A 24,184-nucleotide genomic window follows, 5' to 3' on the forward strand; every position below is an offset into this window, starting at 1 on the left:
CATGAAACCGGTCAGTTGCCACCCACAAACGCCTTCTTTCTGCCAATTTCCTTGCGAACGCCCGTGCGAACGAATCCTTCGCAAAAACCCATCGCTGAGCGGCGATCCGCTTTGTAAACGTGCGACATGCCTGCGCATTGCGGTGCATACGCATGCACAGTTCAGACCTGATCGCTAGGCTGCGTTTTCGTACAGCGGGTGATCAGGTCTGAATTAGCCCCTATGTGAGAACGCCTGGTTACACCCTCTTAGTTACAAGTGGAGATGTGCCCATGATGTGTTCTATTCTACTTTGCCCACAGTTGCATCAGCTTGCCTCTACCATAAGGATTAACTGGTAGATTTACTAAAACTTCTAAAACCGATAAGTGTTTGTGTTGCCCGTAGCAACCAGAGTCTATCATTTTTCTATTGTATTCTGGAACATGAAAGAATATGGTAGGTTGCTATGGGCAACACCTGTTTTAGAAGCTTTTGTAAATCTACCCTCAATACAACTTTCAGACAGACGTGTCTGTAAGTCCTGGCAATTACCCAGCATTTCAATGCTGCGTAGTTTTGCCAGTCCCTGCCTGACCCCCCTTTCACACAGACAAGCAAATTACCGGGTCGAGAAAGGGGTATAAGTGAGGTATTTTTTAGGGCAGTACAGATGGTGTAATGGTTAGCATTACTGTCTCACAGCACTGAGGTCATGGGTTCCATTCCCACCATGGCTTTACCTGTGTGGAGTTTGTATATTCTCCCCGTACTTTCGTGGGTTTCCTCCGGGTACTCCGGTTTCCTCCCACAATCCAAAAATATACTGGTAGGTTAATTGGCTCCCAACAAAATGAACCCTAGTGAATGTGTCTGTGTGTACATGGGATAGGGAATCTAGATTGTAAGCTCCACTGGGGCAGGGACTAATGTGAATGGGCAAATATTCTCTGTAAAGCGCTGAGGAATATGTGTGCGTTATATAAAGAACAGGTAATAAATAAATAAATAATTTTTTGATACTTCTGAACTAATCAATAAGTGATGACAAAGCCATTTATTTCTGCTTGAAGATAAATGGCCAGGGAGACATACTGTTAAGGGAACAAATTCCAAAGTAATCAAAGCAAAATCCTTTTTATATAGACTGGACCTGAACTGAATTGGGCCCACTGAGTGCAGTTTAATGTTCTTAAATCTCAAACCTATGTCACGCATCTTGAAAAGTGACCAGGACTTGAATTTCACAGTTTCACACGAGTGTGATTCTTGGTCTTCTCTTTGGGTGTGGTATTGAAAGTCGACAGTAACTAGGTCGACAATGTCTAGGTCGACCACTATTGGTCGACAGTAACTAGGTCGACAGGGTGTCTAGGTCGACATGTTCTAGGTCGACAGGTCAAAAGGTCGACATGAGTTTTTAATGTTATTTTGGTGTCGTTTTCTTCGTAGAGTGACCGGGAACCCCAATTAGTGCACAGCGTCCCCTTGCATGGCTCGCTTCGCTCGCCATGCTTCAGCATGGTGCCTTCGCTCCGCTACCACTTCGCTCGGCACAGATTACCGTTCCAATCGTTGTCCACGTGGATCGTTAAGTATGAAAAGGTTCAAAAAAAGGAAAAAATTGTGAAAAACTCATGTCGACATTTTGTCCTGTCGACCTAGAACATGTCGACCTAAAGACCATGTCGACCTAGACACCCTGTCGACCTAGACATTGTCGACCTAGTTACTGTCGACTTTCAGTCCGGATCCCCTTCTCTTTACCCCTGTGGATACTGTGGCACGAGTTTACTTTAACTGATGCTGTGCCAAATTCTGAGATATAATGCAAAATAATATATAAAAATAGAAATCAGTGTCTTATGAAAGACTTTACTAAGCTGCCACTCCCCTCTTCATCCAGGATTTAAAATAAGCACAAAGAGCTTTAGATTCATTTTCAATTACAAACCACTCCACTTAAGGCAATAAACTGACATACACGCTGTTCCCTTGGAATGACAATCTTGATGCCAGTAGTCAGAATACTAACAGCGCCATCCCAATGCTCAGGATCCCTGACCCCTAATCCCTGACCCTCCTTATCTGCAGCCTGACCCTTCCCTACACCCCCCCCCCCCCCCCCCCCACCACCACGCCAAGTAGGCGTTTGATCTCCACATACAACACATATCTAAGGCCGGGCACACACTAGAGTGATATGTTATTTCCGACCGAAATGGAGCTACATATAGGCCAGATAGTTCAGTTTGTATGCCCAATTGGCACTCTCCCACAGTTGCATTCGTTGTCTTCAGGTCAGTCGTGCGGCAAGGCCAACCGGATCATATCGCATGCAGTGCCGTGCAGTGTAATGAAGGATGAGACAAGGGATCGTTCTGTCCTTCATTAAATCATTCAGATGTGTACTGCAGATACAATATGTCAGCCTGTCAGACGGCATATCATACGGGTACGCATCGTTCTATAGTGTGTACTTTGCCTAAGACTTGAGTCTTCAATCTCAAATATATACATGAGGCTAGAACTACAAGGACTAATTTTCTTCTTAAAGAAAATCCCTCCTTGAGACTTGCATAGAAATGAATGAAGATGCACATTAAGCATGGAATACAGATGCAGTATGGCAGGCCTGGCCAACCTGTGGCTCTCCAGCTGTTGCGAAACTACAAGTCCCAGCATGCTTTGCCACAGTCTTTGCTATTAGGGAATGCTAAAACTGTGGCAAGGCATGCTGGGATGTGTAGTTTCACAACAGCTGGAGAGCCACAGGTTGGCCAGGCCTGCAGTATGGGATCCCAGCGGTCAGGATACCGACGCCAGCATCCCGACAGCCGGAATACCGGCAGAGAGCGCAGCGAGTCCCCTTGCTGCGGGCCCAGTGTCGAAACACTAGTCTATTCCCCTTCCAGTAGTGGCGTGGACCACCACCCGAGAGGGAATACTGGAAGTGTGCCGAGATTCCGTACGCCAACATGTCACCCGCTGTCGAGATTCTGGCGTCGGTTACCTGAGAAATAAAAAGCATGCCTGGAATACATGTGATTAAGGATTTCAAAATACTTTGGTAAATACAGTGCGAGTCATAATGGCCACATACAAGTTTGGTCAGCTAATCTGTGTTTTTTTCCCCCCCAATTAGTTTTCCATTTCCATTCTTTAATAAAACTAACCAGTGTGTAATACTATTTAAGCTTTTGTCATTAGCAAGCCCATTCATATTCATAGACAAATAGAAATCACCTTGTATTTGTGTCGATTCTGCTGAGCCTCGTTGTCCCCACCAAAGTGTAATGCCCCAAACCTGGGTCCTGTGTCTTCAACAGACATCTCAAATGCATCGTCAATAGTGAAATTACCCATGAACCTTGTGGAACGCTGTGGTAAGATCTGCAGAGTATAGAATAGATCTATATTAATAATATACAACAGGAAACCAGCACTGTGCATCACAGACCCCCGGACTCCACTAACCTGTACTTCAAATTAGAGTGAGATACAGATATAGGGCTTTAGTTACAAAGCGCTTCCCGGTGGATTGGAGGTAAAAATGGAAAATTGTAGTAAGAATAAAGCCTGGCATGCTTTATACTGACTGAGTGCAGTTTTACAAAAGCCGCCTCTTTAGCATGAGTATATTTTGTGTGCGACTGTAGATTTATCTGCAACAAAATGGAAGGTTACAGTGTCTGTCACGGGCAATGTAGCGTAATCGGCTTGTGTGTCTTTTTTGGATAGTGATGCAAATTTGATGCATTTTTTTTTTATTATGAGAAAAAGTAAAAACTAATGAAATAATGGACCTAGAACATCTGGTGGACCCAATTACCTTGAGACAACAAGGGGAGATGCAGCAAGCCTTGTAGCGATACTGTGGGGGAGATGTACTAAGCCTGGAAAAGTGATACATTTCACGGTGATAAAGTACCAGCTAATCAGCTCCTAACTGCCATGGAACAGGCTGGGTTTGACAAATGACAGGAGCTGGTAGGTACTTTATCACTGTGCAATTTATCACTTTTCAAGGCTTAGTACATCTGGCCCTAAGTGGATAAGTTGCCCATAGTAACCAATAAGCTTCTAGCAGCCTATAAAGTAACCACAGCTAATTAGTTGCTATAGGCAATTTCTGCCCTCTCTCTCAAAGGTTTGATATGTCTCCCTCTTTGTCCTTTGAAGTATGGATTCTGGCATCTAGTCAGGTCTTTTACTCTGTTTTAAGCACATACTAGGAATTGTGACTCTGGTCTTTGCCCAGTGTGTAATTAAATTGAGAAGTCAGTGTGTAACAGAAACAAACAGCGTCAGAGACAAGCATACATTTTCCACTGCTATGTGCATCTACATCTGTAATACCATCTTTCTCACCGCAAATATATCCCGGGATATGGCCGGGTCGAGGTGTAGTCTAAAAGCACCACTTTTGAATATCCCGGGTCAAGTAACCCTGCATTTCAACCTGGTATAAAAGCAGTGTTATACCCCTTTCACACTGCCAATGCCGGATCCCACCCGAGAATTGGAAGCGGGTCCTTCCTATGTGGGAACCGGCATTGGCAGCTGCTGCAGGATTTCCCGACCCAGCAATAAGCTGGGCGGGTTGCTATAGCAGCGGGGGGCGGAGCTGGGAGATGAGATCATCTCCGCGCCGCCTCTCTCTATCTAGTAAACGGGTCCCGGGTCGCATACTGCTTTATACCCGGGTTGAATTGCCGGGCCAGGCGACCTGCGATTTCAGCAAGGCCCCTTTCACACCACACGCCGACCCGTGTCGACCCGGCAATTGGCTGTTCTTTGTGTGCCTTGATGATGTCAGCAGCCTGCTACACAGGAAAGAACAGAGAGCATTAGAGCTATTAAGAATAAGGGGTGAGGCAGAGATTGCTAGGCAACTTACTGCATACCGCCCAACTTATTAAAAGTAGAAAGAGGGACCTTGGCGCGCGCTAAGTGCGCCCAAAAAGGGTGTGTGACTTATTTGAAAGGGGCGTAGCCTCATGGCAGAGCCTCAATCACAAGTCACGCCCCCTTGTACCGTCACTGAGGGGGCATGCTCAGCGCCCTCTGAGCTGCTGGCATGCCCCCTCTCCCTGTCACCTGTGCATGCGCACAGCATCTATTCACCGCTGCTGTGCTAATGTGCAATCCATTCTCCCCACCGCATATGTAAGCAGCAGGTAGAGCAAGGGTTGTTACTGGTATCATCGTTATCTTTTATTTATAATGCACAACAAGGGTTCCATAGCACAGTACAAAGGTATAAATTTGACAAGATACTTACTGTAAGTACAGATTAATACAGACACTACTCAGTGGCATAGCAATAGCCCCCACAGATCCTGCAGTGGCTTGGAGGCGCTGGCTGATGCTCCCTTCCACCCAGGGGTTAAGGCAGTTCTAGTTGGATGCAGAACCAGTTCAGCCTGCGTCCGCCCACCTTAACTACACAGGCAGTCTGATTAAGGAAAGGAGTAGAGAGCACTGCAGCCAGGCTTCTGCTGTCCATCCGCAACATGTATTCTGCCGCGTTCTGCGGTTGTGTCAGTCTCTCACACAATCTGTCCATGACCCCATTAGGAAATGGCGACTGTCCAGACTCCACCAGCCCACCCACATTGCCCTGCTCACCACTGCAAATGCAATAGCATTAGGAGGAAGAGACGGCTAAGACTGGCTTCCGGCCAACTGCCAGCCCCACAGGTGCAACGGCTTACAGGTAATCTTCCCTGAAAGCCCTATGTCCAAAATTCCCTGAGTGCTTGCAGTCTATGCAGGTTCAGCATTTTTTTTTTAGCATACACACATCTGAGTTAATGGACTGGTCTGGTTATGTCGGATACTGCCAGTTTAAAATGTAGTACTAATGTTAACGTAAACATTAATGTATGTCTGTTTATGTATTTCCTTTATAGTTACGCCACTGACAACGTAGATATTTAGGGGGAGGGATTCAAATGTTATCGCACCACGACAAGGCAATATTCAAATGGCCCCACCTAACCCCGCCTAAAGTAATAGGCGCGAGTGTGGAAAGAATCGGTTGGGTGCCCAAACAGGTATCTTTAGGTGCGCATGTCAGCTTGCTACCCCCAGAGGTAGCGAGCTGAAATTAACCAGTCATGCCCGTTGGCAGCAACATTAGAATAGCTGCTGGCGAGTGCGATCGCGGGAGGGAAAGGGAGGGGGGTGGACATTTGAATCTGGCCCATGGTGTGAGAATTGTGGGAATTACTCATGAAGGGGGGGGGGGGGGGGGGATTAGATAAATACCTGCAAAAGGGAACATGGCAGCCAATCAAGTTAGCTGCCATAAATATGTCCTTGCAAAAATAAGTGGCCACAAAGTGATCAGTCTTGGATAATGAAATCATTATGTCGCAAGATTGCTAGTAAGTAATTTCCCGCTCACTGCTCTAGTTCTGCTCTCATAGACATACTGCCACAATTCTCGGATCCCCAGATGGCCAGGTTGGGGGAATCGGGAAAATTAAACATGTTTAAAAATCTTGATTCCCCAATCCCACTCATTTTTACAATTAAATTTTTTTGATTCCCTGAGGAATCACCAATCAGCAGTACAGTCTGGGGAAATCAGGGAAATGGTGGTACACGTATGGGGACCTTAATCCACAGCTTCTAGCACGGTATACATATAATTTGCTGGCTGTTGGGATCCCAGCCCTCAGAATACAGACGCAGGAATCCCGACAGTTGGCAACGGCGGTAGCCAGAATACTGGCCAAACAGAACTATTCCCACTCGTGGGTGTCCACGACACCCATAGGGGTCTATTCAATTCGGCAACTTATGAATAGCGCCGGGAATTAGCATCCAACGCTATTCAATTCAGCTGCTAGTTACCCGCAATTGTCGGGAATTCCTCTCTCATCCCCAGGGATGAGAGAAGAAACCCGACAAAAGTGCTGCCTCGCGGCCGGCGCGAGGCTGATTCTGTCGGGAATCAGCCTCGCGCCGGGGAGTTAAGTCGGAGAATGCCCGTTCTCCCGACAATTCAACCTGTTTAGTCGGCGAGAACGGGACATCGCCGACTTAACTGGAGCTGAATTGAATAGCGTCGGGGAGCTAATTCCCGGCGCTATTCATAAGTTGCCGAATTGAATTGACCCCATAGAGTGGAAATTTAACCTGTGGCGAGTGCAGAGAGCCTGCAGTGTGGCGAGTGCAGCATGCCCGCAGGGGGACTCTCTGCACTCGCCTTGCTGCTGGCATATTGGAGGCTGGGATGCTGTTGTGAGTATATTGACAGCCAGCATTCCGGACACCGGTAAATCATACCAAACCCTCTAAGTCAAAAAAGCATATATTTTGAATGAATCTGCACAATTCATCATTATTAAAGTTATGACACAGTGCATTCTGGAAAAAGCCAAAATGTTCAGATAATTAATATAGCAAGTAAAAATAGGATTTTAATTATCTACCGGTAAATCCTTGTCTTGTAGTCCATAGAGGATACTGGGGTCCATTTAGTACCATGGGGTATAGACAGGTCCACCATGAGCCATGGGCACTTTAAGAATTTGATAGTATGGGCTGGCTCCTCCCTCTATGCCCCTCCTACCAGACTCAGTCTAGGAAACTGTGCCCGAGGAGACGGACATACTTTGAGAGATAGATAAGGATAGTGACGAGATTCCGAACCAGCGCACACAACAAGAGGAAAGCCATGCTAACCAAACTTGGAACAGGAAAAGCAACGGCGGAACCAACATTACTTAACCAAGTAACAGTGCAGGAAGAACAATCTTGAAGAAGATGTGAGGACTGCAGAAGGGCTATGAATATGGCCCTAAGTTCCAGAATGTTGATTGGAAGGATGACTTCCTGACTTTACCATCTTCCCTGAAACTGCACCCCCTGAGTGACTGCTCCCCAACCTGAGGCTTGCGTCTGTGGTTAACAGAATCCAGTTCTGAATTCCGTCCTGTGACAAGGTGAGAAGACTGTAGCCACCACACAAGGGACATCCTGGCCTTTGGCGACAGACGGATTCTCTGGTGCATGTGAAGATGCGATCTGGACCATTTGTCCAACAGTTCGAGCTGGAAGGGTCTTGCATGAAAACTTCCGTATTGAAGAGAGGCCACCATTTTCCCCAGAAGGCAAATGCACAGATGCACAGACACCCGGGTTCAGGACATCCCGAACCATCAACTGGATTACCAATGCCCTTTCCAACAGAAGGAACACCTTTTGTGACTCAGTGTCCAGTATCATTCCCAGGAATGGGAGCCTCCGTGTTGGCTCTAAATGAGATTTCGGAAGGTTCAGAATCCACCCGTGATCCTGGAGAAGTTTGGTTGAGAGAGCAATGCTGTCCAGCAACCTTTCCCTGGACGGCGCTTTATCAGGAGATAGTCCATGTACGGAATTATGTTCACTCCCTGTTTGCGGAGTAGAAACATCATCTCTGCCATCACCTTGGTGAACACCTTCGGTGCCGTGGAGAGACCAAATGGCAGGGCCTGGAACTGGTAGGGACAGTCCTGCAGTGCAAACCGGAGATAAGCCTGATGAGGCAGCCAGATCGGAATATGAAGGTACGCATTCTTGATATCCAGAGACACTAGGAATTCCCCATCCTCTAGACCTGAATTTTAACACTCGTAAGTACGGGTTCAAAGACTTGAGGTTCAGAATTGGTCTTACCGAACCGTGCGGCTTCGGTACTACGAACAAGTTGTTTAGTAGATGAGGTGGCACTAGAACAATGACGTGAGTCTGTACCAGTTTTTGGATGGCATGCTGTAAAGTAATACTTTCTTCTTGTGAAACTGGCAAGCCTGATTTGTAGAATCTGTGAAGTGGGAGCTTTTGGAACTCCAGTCTGTAGCCCTGGGAACTAAGATCTATGACCCAGGGATCCTGGCAAGAATTTGACCAGATCTGACTAAGAATTATAGTCGGGCTCCCACCTGACAGCCTTTCAGGCATTGCGGTCCACCGTCATGCTGAAGTCTTTGAGGAAGCAGAGCCTGCGCTCTGTTCCTGAGCACCAGCTGTTGCTGGTTTGCGCCGCTAGAGGACGTAGGAGAACCTTTGGATTTGCCCTTGAACTTGGCCGTCCGAAAAGGACTGTAAATTTGAAGCTGAATAAGCTTTCCTGGCTGGGGGAACTGCGGAAGGAAGATACGTAGACTTATCCGCAGTAGCTGTGGAGATCCATTTGTCTAATTCAGGGGTGGGGAACCTTTGGCCCCCCAGCTGTTGTTGAACTACACATACCAGCATGCCTTGCTACAGTTTTGTTATATGGCCATGCTAAAACTGTTGCAGGGCATGCTGGGATGTGTAGTTCAACAACAGCAGGAGGGCCGAAGGTTCCCCATCCCTGGTCTAATTCATCTCCAAACAAGGCCTCTAATGTGAATTGTAGGCCTTCCACGCCTTTCCTGGAATCCGCGTCAGCAGTCCACTGGCGTAGCCACAAGCCCTTGTGTGCCGACACTGCCATAGCGGTGGTGCGTGCGTTAAGCATGCCTATTTCCTTTACGGCTTCCACCATAAAGTTTGCAGAGTCCTGTATATGCTGCAGGAGTAAGACAACTTCCCCCCTAGATAAGGAATCTAACCCCTCAATTAGGTTACCGCACCATTTAACAATGGCTTATCAGGATTAACCCATGGTTCTTCAAACAGGTTATTCAATTCCTTTGATGCAGGAAAAGTGACTGAGGACTTCTTTTTTACATTAAAATAAGATTCCTTACACTCTTCTGGCATCTTATCAGGAATATGCAGAACATCTGATAGCCTCTCTTAAGAGCCTCTATTCCCTGTGACAGCTGCATTCCCGCCCTCTGAGTCCACCTCCCCCCTCCTGAATGTCTGACCTGTCAGAGTCAGACTGCAGGATATGGGCCAGAGATAGCTTTTGCGGACAAATGGGAGGGAATTGAGACGCTGTTTTGGGGACTGAGTCTCTGTTCATAAACTCATCCACAGTATTGCGTCTCTTTCTCATTGCGGGACAATTTTGTAGAAAGAGTGGAGATCATTCCTTTAAGAGAATTAACCCACTCCGGTTTAGCCCCGCTATTCTGTGAACCCTGAGTACCCAGTAGTGAGCCCCCTGGTGAAGAGGAACACTCCGCTGTACAAGAAACACACTCTTTGCCTGACATAGGGGTTCATTCTGACCTGATCGCATGCTAGCCATTTTTTGCATCAAGTCAGAACTCTGCAAAACTGCGCATGCACCGCAATGCGCAGGTGCGTCGTACGGGTACAAAGTGGATCGGTGCTGGGCGATGGATTTAACGAAGAATCCATTCGCACAGCCGATCGCAAGATTGACAGGAAGAAGGCGTTTATGGGTGTCAACTGACCGTTTTCAGGGAGTGTTTGGAAAAACGCAGGGCGGGTGTCTGACGTCAATTCCGGGACCGAAGAGGCTGAAGTGATCGCAGAGGCTGAGTAAGTTCAGACCTACTCAGAAACTGCACAAAACTTTTTTGTACTACTTGGCTGCACAAGCGTTCACACACTTGCAAAGCGAAAATACACTCCCCCATAGGCAGCGACTATCTGATCGCAGCACTGCAAAAAATAGCTAGCAAGCGATCAACTCGGAATGACCTCCATAATGTAAAGGTGACAACACACACACACACACACACACACACACACACACACACACACACACACACACACACACACACACACACACAGGAAAAGGTTAAGCACAAGTAACCAACAAAGAGCCCTTCAGGGAGACACAGTGTTGTTTGGAGCCAGCCCACACCGCGCCCTTACCGCTAACGCCAAGCTTAGACGGGTTGCAGACTAAGTACCCTGATAGGGGACTTAGTACACTAATAGCCGCTCCCCCCCCCCCCCCCCCCCTGCTATGACCCCCTGGTACTGCTGAAGTAATTTGGCGTCACAACGGAGGAGCTGCGCGTCCATGCCAGCCAGCGTCTGTGCCCACTGCAGAGGGAAAATGGCGCTGGTGAGTTGCTGGATCCACTCATAGTGAAGCCCCGCCGATTCAATGGCACGTGGTCTTCCCGCTTTTTTTAGATTGGCTGAGGTAATTTTTGTGCTTAAAATAGAGCAGCACCGTTTGCCAGTTTGGGTACTGTGTACAGTGTACTGAGATGCAGTTGTGTACTGTATCTGGAGACGCATTCCGCCCCATTTAGAAGCCGTGCGTCTCCGTACCCTCGTGCCGCCATAATGGCCGGCGCCCCACTAACCGAGACGCCGGCTCAGTACTCACCACTCTTCATTCTTCTGGCTCTGTTAGGGGTGGCGGCGGGAATGTACGCTCGCCGCGGTGGGTTTTGCGAATTGTTCCCTCAGGAGCTCAGTGTCTTGCCAGCGGGGAACGGGACCATTAACCCTTCAAGAGGTTGGGCCGTTTCCCCTCCCCCCCCCCTCTAAGTCCCACGAGGCAGGTAGGCCGGTGCCAACCAGCCCTGCCTGAAAAATAACAAACATAGGAAATAAATGCAGAAAACTCTTCAGGAGCTTCCTTCAGCGTGACCGGCTCCTCCGGGCACATTTTCTAAATGGAGTCTGGTAGGAGGGGCATCGAGGGAGGAGCCAGCCCACACTGTTAAACTCTTAAAGTGCCCATGGCTCCTAGTGGACCAGTCTATACCCCATGGCACTAAATGGACCTCAGTATCTGCTAGGACGTAAGAGAAATAATTACACAGAGTTGTCAATTGCTTGCTAACAACATAGGTCTTGTTTTTGGTGCAATTTAGTGAACTGTGTTTTGGTTTTATTTTCATTCCTACACTCAGATAGCCTGCAAAAAAAACATATGGGTGAAGCATTGGAAAAAAATCGTAAAAAACGAATGTTTTTCATGCCCGATGTTTTCTCACCTTTAATTGGATACCACTCACATAATATAAAGAATATTTTTTATATATTTTTGTGAAAGATAATACATTTCAAGTTAAGATTTTTTTTTTATATATTGACAGATTCAGTTGAATAGCGCCGGGAATTGGCTCCCGGCGCTATTCAATACAGCGACTAGTTACCCGCAATTGTCGGAAATTCTTCTCTCAGCCCCTGAGGGTGAGAGAAGAAAACTGACAAAAGAGCTGACGCGTGGCCGGCGCGAGGCTGATTCTGTCAGGAATCAGCATCGCCGCGGGTAGTTAAGTCGGAGAATGCTCGTTCTCCCGACAAAACAACCTGTTAAGTCGGCGAGAACGGGCATTCTCAGACTTAACTTTAGCTGAATTGAATAGCGTCGGGAGCTAATTCCCGGCGCTATTCAACTGTTGCTGAATTCAATCGACCCCATAGTTATAAATATATATATATATATATATTCAAACTTCAAAACGTACACATATATACCAGTGTCCCTTAAGAGGCTAAATAATGTTGCAAGGTTATGTCCACCGATAAATTGTATACATTTTACATGTTTAAACAAGTACAATTTTATTGTGTCTGCTTCAATGAGTGCAGTATCTGAATAGGGCTCTTGGACTAGAAAAAGTTGTGTACCCCTAAATCTACAGGTTCACCAATAATGCTGATTCTTAACCTGCTCCTCTATTGGTTGTGTTTTTACCAGAGTCAATCTCAGAAATCTAGGAACTGTAATTACCAGCGTTTCCATATAGTAACTGTGAATTACAATGGTGTGTCTGTAGGCTTTAAATTCTGTGAATAAATACTATGATATCTTAGCATATGCACTAAAGACGTTATTTAAATTGACAGTCTTGTTATTATGTGGAGGGGACACGACACAATAGGGATAAGGAACAGTCAACAGGATGTGTTCCTTTGTCACTACAGAAATAGGCGTTTGTATAAACTAATCACAACACACCTGAGGACAGGTGCAGTTGATAACAGAAAGCAATCACTTAATTGTCCAAAAAACAAAAAGTAAAAGGTCAAAGTGAGAGTCCAAAAGTAAATAAACGTCTTAAGCCTAGTACATACGGGGAGATGTGAGCTGAGCGATCTAGCACAGACCGCTCAGCACACATCCCCCCCCCCCTTCCAACCACAGCGTGATGTGTGCTGAGCGAGGGGGCACTCATTTCACCCAGCTGTGAAATGGGCGATGTGCTAGATTGTGCCTATCTGGCACCAGCGATAGCGACGCGCAGGACCGCGCATCGCTGTCGCCAGCACCCCTACACACGGAGCAATGTGTTCTTAATTTCTAAGCAATCTAGTCAGATTGCTTAGAAATTGAGTGAACATCCCTCCGTGTGTACCCCCCTCTACTCTGTGGTTCAATGAGTTGTAAATAATGGATATGCCCAAACTCAGAGTGCCAGTTTTGCTTCTTGCGATCTTACTTCTGATGAAGAAGGACTCTGATGTCCGAAACATGATAAGCTGGTGATGATAGATCCCTGACTGGACTGCTGGACCTGTGCCTCCTGATGTGATAGCTGGCCACTGGTACCATTGTGATTCTATTTCCAATTACATTCTGGATGGGCAGGTGGTGTGCACTGTGAGACAAGCTATATCCATGGAGATGCAACATTGTGTGGTTTTATATATGCTTTTACCTTTTAATGAAATGTAATTCAAACAAGTGAATTGTTATATTTTACTCCAACAGTGTTGCACTACTATTCTCTCCCTTTCTGCTTTTGAGATGACAAGCATATGAGGAAAGTGTTTCATTAGTGAACAGCACCTATTCTGCCCGATTTGGATCTCATACAAAGAGAGGACTGGTTTATCACTCTGGGGGAAGGGGGGTAAATTTACTAAGATGGGAGTTCTATTTAAGATGGAATGTTGCCCCTAGCAACCAATCAGATTTCAGGTATTCTCTTCTAGTAGGCGCTGGATAAATGAGAAGTAGAATCTGATTGGTTGCCATGGGCAACATCCCATCTTAAATAGAACTCCCATCTTGGTAAATTTGCCCATGGGTCTCTGAGATTGGACATATCCTTTTTTATAGCATATTAAACCACAAAGTAAGAAAATAAGAATTTACTTACCGATAATTCTATTTCTCGGAGTCCGTAGTGGATGCTGGGGTTCCTGAAAGGACCATGGGGAATAGCGGCTCCGCAGGAGACAGGGCACAAAAAAGTAAAGCTTTACTAGGTCAGGTGGTGTGCACTGGCCCCTCCCCCCATGACCCTCCTCCAGACTCCAGTTAGGTACTGTGCCCGGACGAGCATACACAATAAGGGAGGCATTTTGAATCCCGGGTAAGACTCATACCAGCCACACCAATCACACCGTACAACTTGTGATCTAAACCCAGTTAACAGTATGACAACAGAAAGGGCCTCTTAAAGATGGCTCCTTAACAATAACCCGAATTAGTTAACAATAACTATGTACAAGTATTGCAGATAATCCGCACTTGGGATGGGCGCCCAGCATCCACTACGGACTCCGAGAAATAGAATTATCGGTAAGTAAATTCTTATTTTCTCTATCGTCCTAAGTGGATGCTGGGGTTCCTGAAAGGACCATGGGGATTATACCAAAGCTCCCAAACGGGCGGGAGAGTGCGGATGACTCTGCAGCACCGAATGAGAGAACTCCAGGTCCTCCTTTGCCAGGGTATCAAATTTGTAAAATTTTACAAACGTGTTCTCCCCCGACCACGTAGCTGCTCGGCAGAGTTGTAATGCCGAGACCCCTCGGGCAGCCGCCCAAGATGAGCCCACCTTCCTTGTGGAGTGGGCTTTTACAGTTTTAGGCTGTGGCAGGCCTGCCACAGAATGTGCAAGTTGAATTGTGTTACAAATCCAACGAGCAATCGACTGCTTAGAAGCAGGTGCGCCCAACTTGTTGGGTGCATACAATATAAACAGCGAGTCAGATTTTCTGACTCCAGCCGTCCTTGCAATGTATATTTTTAAGGCTCTGACAACGTCCAACAACTTGGAGTCCTCCAAGTCGCTAGTGGCCGCAGGCACCACAATAGGTTGGTTCAGATGAAATGCTGATACCACTTTAGGGAGAAAATGCGGACGAGTCCGCAGTTCTGCCCTATCCGAATGGAAGATTAGATAAGGACTTTTATAAGATAAAGCCGCCAATTCAGATACTCTCCTGGCAGAGGCCAGGGCTAGTAACATAGTCACTTTCAATGTGAGATATTTCAAATCCACCTTTTTCAATGGTTCAAACCAATGGGATTTGAGGAAATCTAAAACTACATTTAGATCCCACGGTGCCACCGGAGGCACCACAGGAGGCTGTATATGCAGTACTCCCTTGACAAAAGTCTGGACCTCAGGGACAGAGGCCAATTCTTTTTGGAAGAATATTGACAGGGCCGAAATTTGAACCTTAATGGATCCCAATTTGAGACCCATAGATAATCCTGATTGTAGGAAATGTAGGAAACGACCCAGTTGGAATTCCTCCGTCGGAACCCTCCGATCCTCGCACCACGCTACATATTTTCGCCAAATGCGGTGATAATGTTTCACGGTGACTTCCTTCCGTGCCTTAATCAAGGTAGGAATGACTTCTTCTGGAATGCCTTTCCCTTTTAGGATCTGGCGTTCAACCGCCATGCCGTCAAACGCAGCCGCGGTAAGTCTTGAAAAAGACAGGGACCCTGCTGTAGCAGGTCCCTTCTCAGAGGTAGAGGCCACGGTTCGTCCGTGAGCATCTCTTGAAGTTCCGGATACCAAGTCCTTCTCGGCCAATCCGGAACCACTAGTATTGTTCTTACTCTTCTTTGCCGTATGATCTTCAATACCTTTGGTATGAGCGGCAGAGGAGGAAACACATACACTGACTGGTACACCCAAGGAGTTACCAGTGCGTCCACAGCTATTGCCTGTGGATCTCTTGACCTGGCGCAATATTTGTCCAGTTTCTTGTTGAGGCGAGACGCCATCATGTCTACAATTGGTCTTTCCCAACGGTCTATTAACATGTTGAAGACTTCTGGATGTAGACCCCACTCTCCCGGATGAAGATCGTGTCTGCTGAGGAAGTCTGCTTCCCAGTTGTCCACGCCCGGGATGAACACTGCTGACAGTGCTATCACGTGATTCTCCGCCCAGCGAAGAATCTTGGCAGCTTCTGCCATTGCACTCCTGCTTCTTGTGCCGCCCTGCCTGTTTACATGGGCGACCGCCGTGATGTTGTCCGACTGAATCAACACCGGCTTTCCTTGCAGGAGAAGTTCCGCCTGGCTTAGAGCATTGTAGATTGCTCTTAGTTCCAGAATGTTTATGTGAAGAGACTTTTCCAGACTCGTCCATACTCCCTGGAAGTTTCTTCCTTGTGTGACTGCTCCCCAGCCTCTCAGGCTGGCGTCCGTGGTCACCAGGATCCAATCCTGAATGCCGAATCTGCGGCCTTCTAATAGGTGAGCCTTCTGCAACCACCACAGAAGTGACACCCTTGTCTTTGGTGACAGGGTTATTCGCAGGTGCATCTGCAGATGCGACCCTGACCATTTGTCCAACAGATCCCTTTGGAATATTCTTGCATGGAATCTGCCGAATGGAATTGCTTCGTAAGAAGCCACCATTTTTCCCAGGACTCTTGTGCATTGATGTACTGACACTTTTCCTGGTTTTAGGAGGTTCCTGACCAGATCGGATAACTCCTTGGCTTTTTCCTCTGGAAGGAAAACCTTTTTCTGAACCGTGTCCAGAATCATTCCTAGGAACAGCAGACGAGTTGTCGGGATTAAATGGGATTTTGGAATATTCAGAATCCACCCGTGTTGTCTTAGCACCTCTTGAGATAGTGCTAAAGCTGTCTCCAGCTGTTCTCTGGACCTTGCCCTTATTAGGAGATCGTCCAAGTATGGGATAACTAATACGCCTTTTCTTCGAAGAAGAATCATCATCTCGGCCATTACCTTGGTAAAGACCCGAGGCGCCGTGGACAATCCGAACGGCAGCGTCTGAAACTGATAGTGACAGTTTTGAACAATGAACCTGAGGTACCCCTGGTGTGCGGGGTAAATCGGAACGTGTAGATACGCATCCTTGATGTCCAAGGATACCATAAAGTCCCCTTCTTCCAGGTTCGCTATCACTGCTCTGAGTGACTCCATCTTGAACTTGAACTTTTTTATGTAGAGGTTCAAGGACTTCAGATTTAGAATAGGCCTTACCGAGCCATCCGGCTTCGGTACCACAAATAGAGTGGAATAATACCCCTTTCCTTGTTGTAATAGGGGTACTTTGACTATCACCTGCTGAGCGTACAGCTTGTGAATGGCTTCCAACACCCTCTCCCTTTCGGAAGAGACGGTTGGTAAGGCAGACTTCAGGAAACGATGAGGAGGATCCGTCTCTAATTCCAACCTGTACCCCTGAGATATTATCTGCAGGATCCAGGGGTCTACCTGCGAGTGAGCCCACTGCGCGCTGTAATTTTTGAGACGGCCCCCCACTGTCCCCGAGTCCGCTTGAGAGGCCCCAGCGTCATGCTGAGGTTTTTGCAGGAGCCGGGGAGGGCTTCTGTTCCTGGGAAGGAGCTGCCTGTTGGTGTCTCTTCCCTCTTCCTCTGCCTCGTGGCAGGTACGACAAGCCCTTTGCTCTCTTATTTTTGTAGGAGCGAAAAGGCTGCGGTTGAAAGGTCGGTGCCTTTCTCTGTTGGGGAGTGACTTGAGGTAAAAAAGTGGATTTCCCGGCAGTAGCCGTGGCCACCAAGTCTGATAGACCAACTCCAAATAACTCCTCCCCTTTATACGGCAAAACCTCCATGTGACGTTTTGAATCCGCATCGCCTGTCCACTGTCGTGTCCATAAGGCTCTTCTGGCTGAAATGGACATAGCACTCACCCGAGATGCCAGTGTGCAAATATCCCTCTGTGCATCACGCATATAGATAAATGCATCCTTTATTTGTTCTAACGACAGTAAAACATTGTCCCTATCTAGGGTATCAATATTTTCAATCAGGGATTCTGACCAAACTACTCCAGCACTGCACATCCAGGCAGTTGCTATAGCTGGTCGTAGTATAACACCTGCATGTGTGTATATATTCTTTTGAATAACTTCCATCTTTCTATCTGATGGATCCTTAAGTGCGGCCGTCTCAGGAGAGGGTAACGCCACTTGTTTGGATAAGCGTGTGAGCGCCTTGTCCACCTTAGGGGGTGTTTCCCAGCGCGCCCTAACCTCTGGCGGGAAAGGGTATAATGCCAATAACTTTTTTGAAATTATCAACTTTTTATCAGGAGCAACCCACGCTTCATCACACACGTCATTTAATTCTTCTGATTCAGGAAAAACTGTTTGTAGTTTTTTCACACCATACATAATACCCTGTTTTACGGTATCTGTAGTATCAGCTAAATGTAACGTCTCCTTCATTGCCAAAATCATATAACGTGTGGCCCTACTGGAAAATACGTTTGAATTTCTACCGTCGTCACTGGAATCAGTGCCCGTGTCTGGGTCTGTGTCGACCGACTGAGGCAAAGGGCGTTTTACAGCCCCTGACGGTGTTTGAGGCGCCTGGACAGGCATTAATTGATTGTCCGGCCGCCTCATGTCCTCAACTGACTGTTTAAGGGAAGATAAACCATCACGTAATTCCACAAATAAAGGCATCCATTCTGGTGTCGACCCCCTGGGGGGTGACATCTGCATATTTGGCAATTGCTCCGCCTCCACACCAATATCGTCCTCATACATGTCGACACCACGTACCGACACACACCGCAAACTCACAGGGAATGCTCTAATGAAGACAGGACCCACTAGCCCTTTTGGGGAGACAGAGGGAGAGTCTGCCAGCACACACCACAAAACGCTATATATACAAGGGATATCCTTATATTAAGTGCTCCCTTATAGCTGCTTTAATATATATATATATAGCCATTAATGTGCCCCCCCTCTCTGTTTTACCCTGTTTCTGTAGTGCAGTGCAGGGGAGAGACCTGGGAGCCGTTCTGACCAGCGGAGCTGTGACAGAAAATGGCGCCGTGTGCTGAGGAGATAGGCCCCGCCCCTTTTTCGGCGGGTTCTTCTCCCGCTATTTTTCCAGTCAGGCAGGGGTTAAATATCTCCATATAGCCCCTATGGGCTATATGTGAGGTATTTTTAGCCTTGTATAAGGTTTATATTTGCCTCTCAGAGCGCCCCCCCCCAGCGCTCTGCACCCTCAGTGACTGCCCAGTGAAGTGTGCTGAGAGGAAAATGGCGCACAGCTGCAGTGCTGTGCGCTACCTTATGAAGACTGAGGAGTCTTCAGCCGCCGGTTTCCGGACCTCTTCACGCTTCAGCATCTGCAAGGGGGTCGGCGGCGCGGCTCCGGGACCGGACTCCACGGCTGGGCCTGTGTTCGATCCCTCTGGAGCTAATGGTGTCCAGTAGCCAAGCAGCAAATCCACTCTGCATGCAGGTGAGTTTACTACTTTCCCCCTAAGTCCCACGTTGCAGTGATCCTGTTGCCAGCAGGACTCACTGTAAAGAAAAAAACCTAAACTAAACTTTCTCTAAGCAGCTCTTTAGGAGAGCCACCTAGATTGCACCCTTCTCGTTCGGGCACAAAATCTAACTGGAGTCTGGAGGAGGGTCATGGGGGGAGGGGCCAGTGCACACCACCTGACCTAGTAAAGCTTTACTTTTTTGTGCCCTGTCTCCTGCGGAGCCGCTATTCCCCATGGTCCTTTCAGGAACCCCAGCATCCACTTAGGACGATAGAGAAATTTACTTTCTTTTGAACTCTCATTTAGGGGAAGATGTGCCAGACCTTGAGAGTGATAAAATGAAGAGAAATAAACTACCACCAATCAGCTCCTGTCATGTTTCAAACACAGCCTCCAACATGGAAGTTAGGAGCTGATTGGCTGGTACTTTATCTCGTTCCACGGCTTAATACATCTGCCCCTTTGAACTTTACTTTTGGTCTTTGGACAATTAAGTATCACTTTTTAAACTAATTAACGCTATAGGGAGACTTTTAATCTTTTATTGTTCTAGTGATTGGGAAGTTGTTAAATTCCCTCATTTCCCAATAAGCTCCTTATTGGAGATTTTTGCAATTCATTTCTTGTTGTAGAAAGCAAACACTAGCACAGTCCTGCTGAATGGTATCAGAGTTTCAAATTTTTCTATCTACAAAAAAACAAGATTTATGGTAAGAACTTACCGTTGTTAAATCTCTTTCTGCGAGGTACACTGGGCTCCACAAGGATTAACATCGGGGGTGTAGAGTAGGATCTTGATCCGAGGCACCAACAGGCTCAAAGCTTTGACTGTTCCCAAGATGCACAGCGCCGCCTCCTCTATAACCCCGCCTCCGTGCTCAGTTTCGTTAACCAGCCCAATGCAGTAGCAGGTACCAGAGACGACAAACATGAGCAGCCACATAGACCACAGGGGTGGTCTTCTGGCTGCCGAATGTCGGGATCCCGGCGCACAGTATACCGGCGACGGAATCCCGACAACCGGCATACCGACACCGTGCCCGCAGCGAGCCCGCAAGGGGCTCATTTGCGCTCGTCACGCTGTCGGTATGCAGGCGGTCGGGCTCCCGGTGGCGGTATGCTGGTCGCCGGGAGCCTGGCCACCGGCATACCATATTACATTCAGACTACACGCTCACCACTGTAGAGGGTGTCAGCAGCTAATGCTTTACCAACCCAAAGAAGCTAAGTACGTCAGGTAGGCGCCTTGTGTAGCCCAGTGTACCTCGCAGAAAGAGATTTGACAACGGTAAGTTCTTACCATAAATCTCATTTTCTGCTGCGGGAAACACTGGGCTCCAGAAGGATTAACATCGGGGATGTCCTAAAGCAGTTCCTCATGGGAGGGGACGCACTGTAGTGGGCACAAGAACCCGGAGTCCAAAGGAAGCATCCTGGGAGGCAGAAGTATCGAAGGCATAGAACCTTATGAATGTGTTCACCGGAGGACCACGCAGCCGCCTTGCACAATTGTTCAAGGGTCGCACCACGGCGGGCCATCCAAGAAGGTCCAACAGACCGAGTAGAATGGGCTTTGATGGTAGCAGGAGCTTGAAAGACCAGCCTGTACATAAGCATGTGCAATCACCATTCTAATCCATCTGGCCAAGGTCTGCTTGTTAGCAGGCCAGCCACGTTTGTGAAAACCAAACAGTACAAAAAGAGAATCAGATTTCCTAACGGGGGCTGTCCTCTTCACATATATACGGAGAGCCCGTACCACATCCAAAGACCTCTCTTTAGATGACAAATCAGAAGAGTTAAAGGCCGGAACCGCAATCTCCTGGTTAAGGTGGAAGGAAGACACCACCTTGGGTAAATAACCCAAACGCGTTCTAAGAACCGCCCGGTCATGTGAAAAATCAGATAGGGGGACTTACAGGATAAGGCACCTTCTAGCTGAAGCGATAGCCAGCAAAAACAAAACCTTAAGGGAAAGCCACTTAAGGTCTGCAGACGCAAGAGGTTCAAATGGAGACTCTTGCAAGTCCTCCAGAACCACCGACAGATCCCAAGGGGCCACAGGCGGTGCATAAGGAGGTTGAATCCGCAACACGCCCCGAGTGAATTTATGAACTTCAGGTAGGGCAGCAATCTTTCTCTGAAACCAAACCGACAAGGCAGAAATGTGAACCTTGAGGGAGACCAGACGAAGGCCTAAGTCCAGGCCCAGTTGTAGGAAGGCCAACAGTTTGGCCGTACTAAACTTGAAAACGTCATGATTATGAGATGCACACCAAGTAAAGTAAGCATTACAGACCCTATAGTAAATCCGAGCAGAAGCCGGCTTACGGGCCTTCAACAAAGTTTGAACGACCGCCTCAGAAAAACCCTTGGCCCTCAAGACGGAAGCTTCAAGAGCCACGCCGTCAAAGCCAGACGGGCCAAGTCCTGGTACACACAAGGGCCCTGAACGAGGTGGTCTGGTCGTTGTGGAAGTAGAAGGGGGCAATCCAACGAGAGGCCCTGTAGATCGGAGAACCAGTGCCGCCTGGGCCACGCTGGAGCGACCAGCAGTAGGTTTCCTCCTTCTTGCTTGAACTTCCGTATTACTCTGGGCAGGAGTGACACTGGAGGGAACATGTACGGCAGCGGAAAGTTCCATGGAATTGCCAGAGCGTCAAAGAACGCTGCTCCAGGATCCCTTGTCCTTGCTCCGTAGACCGGAACCTTCCGATTGTGTCGAGACACCATCAGGTCCACATATGGAAGGCACAAGAAGTTGAAAACACCTCTGGACGGAGGCTCCATTCTCCGGCGTGTACGTCCTGACGACTGAGAAAGTCCGCTTCACAGTTTAGGATCCCCGGAAGGAACACTGCGGATATGGCCGGCAGATGGCGTTCTGCCCACTGAAGAATCCTTGATACTTCCCGCATTGCCATGCGGCATCGAGTGCCGCCTTGATGATTGATATACGCCACCGTGGTGGCGTTGTCCGACTGTACTTGAACAGGTCTGTTCTATATCAAATGCTGGGCCATTGTCAACGCACTGAACACTGCCCGCAGTTCCAGAATATTTATCGGGAGTAGAGACTCCTCTTCGGTCCACCGACCCTGAAGGGAGTGTTGTTCAAACACCGCGCCCCAACCTCTCTGACTGGCATCCGTCATCAGCAGGACCCAGTTGGGTATCCAGAAGGGACGACCCCTGCTCAAATCGATGGTCCTGAAGCCACCAGCTCAGTGACAGGCAGACCTCTGGAGATAAGGAGATCATGTGAGATCTGATCCGGTGAATTAACTTCTGCAGAGGGCGAGAATGGAATTGAGCATACTCCACCATGTCGAAAGTTGACACCATGAGACCTAGCACTTGCATTGCCGAATGAATCGACACTTGCGGACGAGATAGGAAGCATTGAATCCTGTCCTGAAGTTTCTGGACCTTCTCCTGAGACAAGAACAGCTGGTTTTGAGTGTCCAATAACGCTCCCAGGTGTACCATGCTCCGAGCAGGAACCAGGGATGATATCTTCCAATTGACAAGCCACCCGTGGGCTGCCATGACCTGGACAGTCAGATCTAGATGACACAGTAGAATTTCTGGGGAATTTGCCAGGATCAACAAATCGTCTAGGTACGGCAGGATCCTGACCCCCTGACAGCGGAGTGTAGCCGTCATGAGCGCCATTACTTTGGTGAAAACTCGGGGAGCAGTTGTCAAACCAAAGGGTAACGCCCGAAATTGGTAATGAAGGTTGCCCACCGCAAACCTCAGGTACTGCTGATGAGACACTGCAATAGGAATATGCAGGTAGGGATCCTGTATGTCCAGGGAGACCATATAGGCCCCAGGCTCCAAGGCCAGAACAATAGAGCGTAGAGTTTCCATACGAAACTTGGAGACTCTCACATACTTGCTCAAGGACTTGAGATTGAGAATGGGCCACGAGGACTCGTTCGGTTTCGGGACTAGAAACAGCGGTGAATAGAACCATTTGCCTCGCTGGGCCAGAGGCACCCGTACTACCACTCCCGTAGTCAGGAGGGAATGTACCACCGAATGAAGAGTGGTTGCCTTCATCGGGTCCAAAGGGACATCTGTCAGGCAAAATCAATGAGGGGGACGGTTCTTGAAGGGTACGGCGCCCTGGGGCTGGGAGAGGGGCTACAGGTTAGGCCTTATCCCCCTGCTGGCTTCCCCACCGGGCACTGTGGGCTGTATTAAAATGGGGTTTTATAGAGAGAAAACCCTCTACCTTTGCCCTGTGTCCCGGAGGCTAGTGGAGCGGCTGCCCTTTACAGTGTCCACGCCAGCGCGCGCGGCCTGCCTCCCACGGCCGCTCCGGATCGCGATTACAATGGGCCAAAGAGACCCCTTACCTCCCCTTGTACCTGCGGCCACGTGATCCCGGAGCGCAGCGGTGTGTGTGACTGACCAGAAGTACACCGGAGCCACCGCTGTAATTACCCGGCAACCAGGACGCGGGAGTATACAGCGCCGCTGGGGGAGTGATGGAGCTGCAGCAAAGGATGTCTGACTGACATTCATTAAAGCTGCAGCCCTTGAAGTCTTCAAATTTCTTCTGTCTCCTGAAATTTAGCTTATAATATGGGCTGCAGTAGCAGCCCTCCTGTTGATTGCCTGCTTACTGCATGGCACAAACTTACAAACTGAGCTCCTGTGCACGGAGGCAGGGTTATAGAGGAGGCGGCGCTGCGCATCCTGGGAACAGTCAAAGCTTTGAGCCTGTTGGTGCCTCGGGTCAAGATCCTACTCTACACCCCCAATGTTAACCCTTGTGGAGCCCAGTGTACCCCGCAGCAGAAAGGAGGAATACAAACGCTAACAATCCCCATACTA

At 48.1% G+C, this 24,184-nt stretch overlaps 1 protein-coding gene across 1 annotated transcript in view; it reads right to left on the reverse strand.

Annotated features, from left to right (window-relative positions):
- TMEM134 (transmembrane protein 134) overlaps window positions 1–24,184 on the reverse strand; it is a 53,790-nt gene that overhangs the window by 14,708 nt on the left and 14,898 nt on the right. Inside the window, exon 2 of the mRNA XM_063958530.1 lies at window positions 3,226–3,372. Coding sequence (XP_063814600.1) covers window positions 3,226–3,345 — 120 coding nt within the window. The 5' untranslated portion in view covers window positions 3,346–3,372. The remainder of the gene's footprint in view (window positions 1–3,225; window positions 3,373–24,184) is intronic.

The sequence above is a fragment of the Pseudophryne corroboree genome, chromosome 3, assembly GCF_028390025.1.
Source record: "Pseudophryne corroboree isolate aPseCor3 chromosome 3, aPseCor3.hap2, whole genome shotgun sequence".
NCBI lineage: Eukaryota > Metazoa > Chordata > Amphibia > Anura > Myobatrachidae > Pseudophryne > Pseudophryne corroboree.